The 9,159-nt window shown below is 35.3% G+C and overlaps 1 protein-coding gene across 1 annotated transcript; it reads left to right on the top strand.

Annotated features, from left to right (window-relative positions):
* Positions 1-743: 743 nt before the first annotated feature.
* LOC121316898 (serine incorporator 1-like) lies at positions 744-8,960 on the top strand. The gene is made up of 10 exons (XM_041252207.1): positions 744-851; positions 2,129-2,290; positions 2,464-2,657; positions 3,134-3,213; positions 3,655-3,792; positions 5,274-5,443; positions 5,532-5,622; positions 6,650-6,791; positions 7,028-7,255; positions 7,778-8,960. The coding sequence occupies exons 1-10, from the start codon at positions 813-815 to the stop codon at positions 7,914-7,916; spliced, it is 1,383 nt and encodes a 460-aa protein (XP_041108141.1). The 5' UTR covers positions 744-812; the 3' UTR covers positions 7,917-8,960.
* The last annotated feature ends 199 nt before the right edge of the window (positions 8,961-9,159 follow it).

Below are 9,159 nucleotides of genomic sequence, written 5' to 3'. Positions count from 1 at the left end.
AAGGGGAAAAATCCCAGTGGCTAGATGTGTCAAGCTTATAGATACATACCCCAAGAGACGTGCAGCTGTAATTGCTGCAAAAGGTGGCTCTACAAAGTATTGACCTTGGGGGGGTGAATACTTATGCACGCTCAAGTTTTCTGTTTTTTTGTCTTATTTCTTGTTTGTTTCACAATAAAAAATATTTTGTATCTTCAAAGTGGTAGGCATGTTGTGTAAATCAAATGATACAACCCCCCCCCCCCCAAATCCATTTTAATTCCAGGTTGTAAGGCAACAAAACAGGAAAAATGCCAAGGGGGGGGGGGGGGGTCAATACTTTCGCAAGCCACTGTATATTTGGCTGCGATTCCATACGGGGGTTACCAACTTCAGCAGAAAAGTGTTTCATTTTTTGATGGTAATAACGTTCGTTATAAGAGTCGGTTGATAAAACAGGCTGCCAGCGAGATTCGGACTGTCGGAAGAAATTTTTGATATCAGGGACATGATGTACAAAACCAGTTATGGTGGGGATGTAAAATTTGAATAACCCAAAACAAATATAAATAAATAAAGTTGTGTATACAATGTAGTGCACTATATGCATAATACAATATTAACACGTGTACTCAATTGGTTATAATGTTACACAATTTCCACTGCATACTGTTTTTATCAAGCAATTGATTTTTGCATCAAGAGGTACAAAGGAAGTGCATCACGTGTGGGAGTTGCGTCACTGTGTGTCTGAGACGGAAATGCTATAGTCTAAACAATCTGCAGGCAACCAGCGTCCATTTTTATAGAGAGGCTGGAAACAGATAACAGAGATGGGGGCTGTACTCGGACTCTGCTCCATGGCCAGCTGGGTAAGAAAAAACAGAAAGGCAATCTGATAGCTAAATACAAATTAAATTGAATAAAACAAGTTGTAAGGACCTAAGAAGTAACCTGTTGGTACATAAGACAAAACGGCACTGTTCAGCAAACGACATCATGCCTGAGATGAGACAGAAACATAATGGTGCTGCTGGGCATGACTGTGATGACTCATGCGCAGTAATAATAACATCATTCGTATAATAATGACAATGAAAATAATATCCTGTGGATAGACTTGATTTTAACGTATTACCGGTATAGCATTTACAGAAAATGTGTGGAACAGCGTTCTTTAAAGAAAAATATTAGCTAATGTCAATACTTTTAGTTTGTATGTATGAATAAGTTACAACTGACACAGATCAAAGCGGAATTAACCAACTTTAATGGGTTGTTGTTATTTTCCAACCCCCCCCCCCCCCTCGCCTCCAAAATTCCTTTTCTAGGAAAGAAAAGAATAATAATGCTGTCCGGCAGTAAGCAGAGAAATGAGCTGGCAAGACCGCTAATTATTCTACCTGTAAAATAAAACCGAGCGGACTCCAGACGTTATCTCTGGTTAAATTTACATCAACGATGTCTTAAAAACGGTACTAAGTGTACCTTTGCATCCTTTTCTTTGCCATTTAGATATCCTACTAGACCAGGCCGATCAGGCGCTGCCCTTTTGTTTTCCTTTGCGATATTATTAATCAAAAAATCAATAATAAATATACAAATAGGAACATTTCAAAAAGGAAGGATTAAAAGAAAACAACTGATAAAGAACTGACAAAAACTCAGTGCTAAATAACATTAATATACAGGTATATACACCGTGATTATGGTAATGTTTTTGTTTTCAAGATTCAAAACTTTCGCAATGTCCTGCAGCATCAGATGTCAATTTTGGCAGGTAGCCTGTCATGCCCAGCATTTGTGCCTACAAATTAAAAAAAACAAAACACACACATTAGCCTGGTGAAGGCAAATGTTTTACATTAGATATTTGGTATAATTATAGGTTTGTTTATATATATATATATATATATATATATATATATATATATATATATATATATATATAGCTTGAACAACCCGTTTCCTGTTGGGTGATTTGTCGCAGAATGATCCGTAAACTACTCTGATACTCTGACCCTGCTATTATTACACAACCCAAACTATACAAAACTGTTATGAAGTGACATCTATTTATAATATTGCTGATTAAAATAAAACACATTGTTTTTCTAACCTTATGGAAGTATTGCATTTCTTTTTTTAGATCCCTTGCCTATGTGGCAGTGCGCCCTGCCTGCTGTGCAGTTGCTGCCCCAGTGGGAACAATTCCACAGTGACCCGACTCATTTATGCATTCTTCCTTCTCCTGGGAGTAGGGGTTGCTTGTATTATGTTGATGCCAGGAATGGAAGGACAGTTAAACAAGGTAAGGTCAGCTACAGCTACTCTAATACTGGAAAGTGTTCTACTTGTTGAAGCAAATGTTTTGTTTTGTTTTTAATTAAAAAAAATATGAATTAAGCTGTTGATGCAATGGGTCAAGCCTATGACCCAAATGTAAGTGACACAAATATTTTAATGAGATGTTTTTTGCACCAGATTCCTGGATTTTGTGATGGAGGCATGGGGACATCTATCCCTGGAATTCAGGGACATGTGAACTGTGATGTCCTGGTTGGCTACAAGGCAGTGTACCGGGTTTGCTTTGGCATGGCCATGTTTTTCCTGCTCTTTTCATTGCTGATGATCAAGGTGAAGAGCAGTCAGGATCCCAGAGCTTCAGTACACAACGGGTAATAAAGTGTGTTTCCACTAATGCATGAATGTCCACAAAACTGAAATATTAAGTTGGCTGTTGTGCTAATTTTCTGCACGGAGATGGTGTTTGTGAATCTGCTGTACTAATCAGGACAGTACATAAGCCTTACTTGTGACATTAGCTCCATTCCATGAAAATGTACAGTTTGGCACACTGATCTTACTTAAATATTTATGAAAAATGTAAACTATATTCAACAGTGTGTGAACACTTAATGAACTCTGTTCAGAGAGCTTTAGCTCTTGGGTTATTTAAAGAATAGAGTTTGATACTCATAAAACTTTCAGACTGTAAGCTTCAGTAGAGGAAAGTTTTGTAAATGTCATCTTTTTTTATTTATAAAAAGTCACAGTGAAAAAACAGTTATAATAATAATTAAAGCCTTGCGAATAAGATCAGACCATATACCTCTTCAATTGGGTATTTCACAAGCTCTTAAATGTTTTCCAGGTTCTGGTTCTTTAAGTTTGCATCTGCTGTAGCCATCACTGTTGGAGCTTTCTTCATCCCGGAGGGGCCCTTTACCACAGGTAATATAAGTATCTGTACACTAGCTGTGAGTGGTTTCCGTTCTGAGCATTGGCAAATCAGTTGTTGAAATATCATTTGTATCAGTGTTCCTTTCTGTGGTTGAGAGCTGTAACAAGTTTGCACCCTGTATTGCACCCATATTTTTTTTGCTATTTTTTGTTATAGGATTAATTTTGGATAAATTGGAAACATCTCTTTATATTAGTTAATAATAGTAATTAAAAAACGTAGTTCATTAATATGAATGAAGTTCAGTGAGCATAATATTTCTGCTAATATTACAGTTAAAATTAAGAGATGATTCAGGAGCTGCAGTTCTAATGTTGTGAATGCTGAAAGTAGCTGTGGATTAAACTATGTGTATTTGTTGGCTTGATTGGTGTACATTTCACACTGTAAAAAAGAGTTTAAAGTAAAGGTCTTTTGTCTGTAACCCACAGTGTGGTTTTATATCGGCATGGCTGGGGCTTTCTGCTTCATCCTGATTCAGTTGGTCCTGCTGATTGACTTTGCCCACTCTTGGAACGAGTCCTGGGTAGAAAAAATGGAGGAAGGGAACTCCAGATGCTGGTATGCAGGTAAGTGTTTGAAAAATAAGAATCTGGGAAATAGAAGCGCATTTCTCCTAGTGTGCACTGTAGCAATCTGCCTAAAAAGGATTTAGATACCAATATTATTATACAATGTCAATCATACATCCTTATTTTGCAAAAATAAGCCTTAGATCTTTACAAGTTCCTTTTTACATGATGTGATAAAAAAAAAAAAAAAAAGATCGCTATCTCACTCAATACCTTCACGGGAACAGGCACAGAAGAACAACAAGTAGTATTTTACATCAGTGTTCCATAGAACCATGCCTCCCAGTGGAATCATGCCTACCATGTGAACTATGCATATGTTTGTTAGAGCTCCTCCCATAAAGGATGTCTCCAGTATTGTCCGACATTTTACTTAATGTACATTTCATTCAGGATATAACAGGTAGGATCATTCTTTATTATGGTCTGTTCATTTAACAAATGTTCATATTCTTTAAAAAAAGTGTACAGAAATAGTACACACCATTCAAATAAAGGAAAAATAAGTCCATACTAAAACATCAGTTTAATACTAAGCACAATTATTCATACATTTACAAACTAAACATCACTTTATAAAAGGAGACGATAAGACACACTCTTTCTGAAAATGTAATGCCTTCTCTCAATAACAGTAGCTAAGGTAAGGGTATTCAGAATAACTCGTAAACATCTTAGTTTACCATCCTGTAGACAAAGCCAACTGTAGCAAGTACAACACAATTTCCCCTCACCAGGTATCATTAAAGAATATGTCCAATTATCCCCTTATTATATGTAGGCTATTATTTACACTATCCCTGTGTTAAAGTGGTTATTACAGTATTATAAACAACAACAACAAAAAAAGACTAGAATGCATATTCCTTGTGTAATAACTGGGGAATACATATTCGTCATCACCAACTCCTAAATAAAGGAGCATGACACGTATTTTTTATTTACTGTGTGGATGTTGTTCTGTAATATTGACTATGTAATTGTTTGGTTTGATTTTCTGAATGCATTGTGTGTGATTGCGTGTTTAAATAAATTCTGCTGTTTTGAGTAGATTCCTAGTAAATCGTTCACTGCATAACAAACAGGGGCTGTGAACTTTAGATCAAGTAGTTATAAGAATGTATTCATATGTAAATCTGATATCGTTTTCAGAGAGTGGTATCAAGAAAAGGTTTATACTTAGTAATAAATGTAATTTATTATTCCAATAATAATTTGAACCCTAAAATAGCACAATTCTGGAGCAATATTAACTACAGCAAGAAGTTCAGACTGGTTACAATAAGATGCAAAAGGTAGCTTCATGATACTTTACAGTAAGAACTCCAGAACGTTTCACTGTATGTATTGTATTCATGTTAATCAGCAGATCAGTAGCCATCACTGGCTGGAACCCCAAGCTAGGTTAATGTAGCTGAAGCTGAAGAAGGTGTTAAGATCATTAAAATAGACTCACCTTCTTTTTATTCTGTTCCCAGCTCTCCTTTCTGCTACAGCTCTGAATTACATCCTGTCCGTGGTTGCCTTGGTACTGTTTTATGTCTATTACACCCACTCTGATGGCTGCACTGAGAATAAAGCCTTCATCAGCGTAAACATGTTGATCTGCATTGGTGCCTCTGTGTTGTCTATCCTGCCCAAGATCCAGGTGCTGAAACTTTCTAACTTTCACATTTCCTTTGAGATTGTTACTGTTCTGTGGTGCCTTTTATTTATTTTTTCTTTCCGTTTCACAGGAGTCCCAGCCACGTTCTGGTTTGCTGCAGTCTTCCATTGTCACTTTATACACCATGTATTTGACCTGGTCAGCCATGACTAATGAACCAGGTACTGTATATTTCAAGACTTCTTGTTATACAATTCAATTTTTATATTTCCATGAACATAGAAATGTAGAGATATACTAGTTACTTGGGGGGGGTTCCTCATTAAGCAGATCTTTTTTTAAATATTATAGATCTAGCTTTTCAGACTTTATTTCAGAGTGTGCCTAAAATTAGTATTAGTTTTTTTGGAAACATGTTTATAGTCTATTTTTATGTACATTTATAAAATAAATGTGTACTCTTTTCATTGTACTACTCTTAACACGGTTCAATTCATAGCCCCACTCATAGGGTTAAATTGAAATATATATTTCTTCTGTTATTTGGTGACATCTTCAACTTGAGCAGTGGTCAAATGCTGCCACTCTTTATTTTAACACCATTCTTAGAAACCATTTGAAAAATATACTGTTGCTTTTTATTATTATTTCTTTCTTACCAGATGCCCTTATCCAGGGTGACTTACAGCTGTTACAAAATAACACATTGGAGATAAGAGCAGTATAAAATACAATAAAGTCAATCGTAAATAAGAGCAAAATCAAATAACAGAATATAAATAGAGTAAATAATTATGTTTGAGGGTGATTTCGACTAAGATTAGTTAAACTTATAGTAAAACTATTTGCTTATAAGAGTAAATTCCATTAAGAGCACGTGGTAAATACAATAAATAATACAGTCATTGCTCAAATAAGAGCAATTACAAAAAACATGAATACGGTTACCTTTAGGAGTGAAGTCAAGTACAAGATACAGAAAATCTAATTGTAATTGAGAACATTGGTAGAATACAACAGTGGTGGAGTTAAGTGCAACTACAAACTGATGCAAATGCTGATACAATTGGGTGCCATGTAGTCCAGTATAGTCGAGAGTTGTGAGGTTTACAGGTGCTGTCTGAACAGGTGTGACTTGAGGAGGTGCCGGAAGGTCAGGGACTGAGCAGTCCTGATATTCGTGGGATGCATATTCCTTTTGCTTGTATTTTTTTTGCTTATGACTTTCAATGATGTGTTTATTTCCAGACAGAAAATGTAATCCTAGCTTGCTGAGCATAATTGGCTATAACAACACTGGCTCTCCAAGCCACGGTCAAGTTGTTCAGTGGTGGGATACTCAAGGAATTGTTGGCCTGATTCTGTTCTTACTGTGTGTTCTCTATTCCAGGTTAGTGCTGTTAGATATCTAGATATCCTTACTGATACGTCCCTCATTGTGTTATTAATTAATACGGATGTTCACCAGAAGCTAATTCATTGAGTTTTTTTTTCTTTTCTTTATGGTAACAATTGTACATTTGCCAATCTCTTCTTTTTTCTGTGTAAATGTTTAGTGGTACATGTTTTGTTACACATGACTTACTGAGTCTAGGGTACTAACTTCAACATATTTTGTGTTTACAGCATTCGCAACTCTTCCAACAACCAGGTGAACAAACTGACACTGACCAGCGATGAATCCACGCTGATAGAGGAAGGCATCAACAGGAGCGATAGCTTTGACGAGGGAGATAATGTGAACCATGCAGTAGATAATGAAAAGGATGGGGTTACTTACAGCTACTCCTTTTTCCATTTCATGCTGTTTTTGGCTTCACTGTACATCATGATGACACTTACTAACTGGTACAGGTATGTGGCCTTTGCGGCTTCCAGTTGATGTTTCCTGTTTCATATTAAAACTGTAGCTTTGTTTGGCACTGCTAGCGGCTTTTTTTTTTTTTTTTTTTTTAAGAGTACCAAATAAGAAAAAAATGGGATAACTATATGCGTGGTTTTCTACTTTTTAAAGCTGCTTTAGGATCAGCACCACTGTTATTAAAATATAATCCTAGGGTATGTTACTTTTAAGGCGTGTATTTTGTACAAGGGGCCTTTCTTCCCAGATTTAAAGTAAAGAAAAAAAAATGGTGAGAGATGATCTCTGTAATGAAGGAAAGCGAGATGCTAAACTTGCAGCTGATCATTGACTTATTAAAATATAACATTTACTCTTTATAGGAAAGGCTGGTAAAATGGAGATTTATCAGTTATTCTTGGTGTACATCGGAAATGAATTGTGATCGCTGCCAAATACACTTCAACAATTCCCGTTGCCTAAAGGGCTTGATTTGTACAATAAAAAATGCATTTCACTTATTTTTTGTTTTACAGCCCTGATTCTACATATGAAACAATGACCAGCAAATGGCCGTCAGTGTGGGTGAAGATTTCCTCCACGTGGATCTGCATTGCCCTGTATGTGTGGACTCTTGTTGCTCCACTGGTTCTTACAAACCGTGATTTTGACTGAATAGTACAGTTTAACCGTTCTGTGCTTGATGCATTCTTACTCATGACTAAAAAGTAGTTACAGTAACAGGATTCAAAGCTGAAACAAATTTGTAAATATGCATGCTATCATTGTGCTTGATCTTACATACTTGTTTTACTGCATGTTTGAGAATAGTTGTAAGTCTCACATATAGAGCCTAAAGAAAGGTAGTATTAAGACCTTAATGTTATCAAGAAACTTGTGGATTTATGAGGGTTGGAGCAAGATATCAATATACTGGAATATAGAATTTCTAGTTTGTTACACTGATGTTTGGCAAGTCCTGTAAGTGATACAAAGGATGAGAAGAGCTGATGAATAAAACATTTATTATCTAGCTGTTTATGAAATGCTGTAGATTTATGAAGTAGAGTAATATATAAAAAATAGTAATTTGAAAAGTACTAATTACTTGTGAAGTGTTGTGTAGTTCCTTGACCTGCAACCTCTTTAATTACCTACAGTATTCTGATTTTATATTTGATTTGCTGTGATTTGTTTTCGATGTGCATTTTATGGTTTCTACCATGTATTTTAACTTGGTACTGCATTATATATGTACATGTATCTTTTCTTTACAGTAATATCAGATAACTGACTTGTTTATTATTGTTATTGCCTTAAACACAGCTAACAGTATTACTAAAGGAGGAAAAAATGTCAGCAACAGCATTTTTATTTCTTCAATATAATAATTAATATTTAGGATATGTTCTAGCCATTTAAAACACACACATCCTGCACTGGGTATTTTAAATTTAATTTATTGTCATTAAAAAGAACACCTTAAGATTTCACTGATATGTTAATTTTACATAACTGAAGAAAAGAATGTGGATACAAATCAGGAACCGTTGTGTCTATGAACAAGCTCTTGACAATGTTGTCCTGGGCAGTTGTCAGTTTAGGGGGGTCAGAGTTAAAGAAATGGTGAAACTACATTTTGAGAAATATGACAATTGTTGCATCTGCTTGACCTGTAACTGTTGTAACCCTTTGATAATTAAATGAATCAAATAATAATTTGTAATCTGTTTGGATTAATGGATGAATGCACTATACATAAGTGGCTTTCTACAGGTTTAAATATAGCCCACAGTACACAGATGACAAATATATATCAGCAATCACATTATCGTTAGTATTTTTTGTTTATTTTATTTATTTAGTGACTTCACATGGATTTGTTTTGTTCAATATATATATATATATATATATATAT

Source organism: Polyodon spathula, chromosome 6, assembly GCF_017654505.1.
Source record: "Polyodon spathula isolate WHYD16114869_AA chromosome 6, ASM1765450v1, whole genome shotgun sequence".
Lineage (NCBI taxonomy): Eukaryota > Metazoa > Chordata > Actinopteri > Acipenseriformes > Polyodontidae > Polyodon > Polyodon spathula.
Note: the sequence above shows the minus strand (reverse complement) of the source record. Positions and strands in the feature narration are given on the sequence as shown.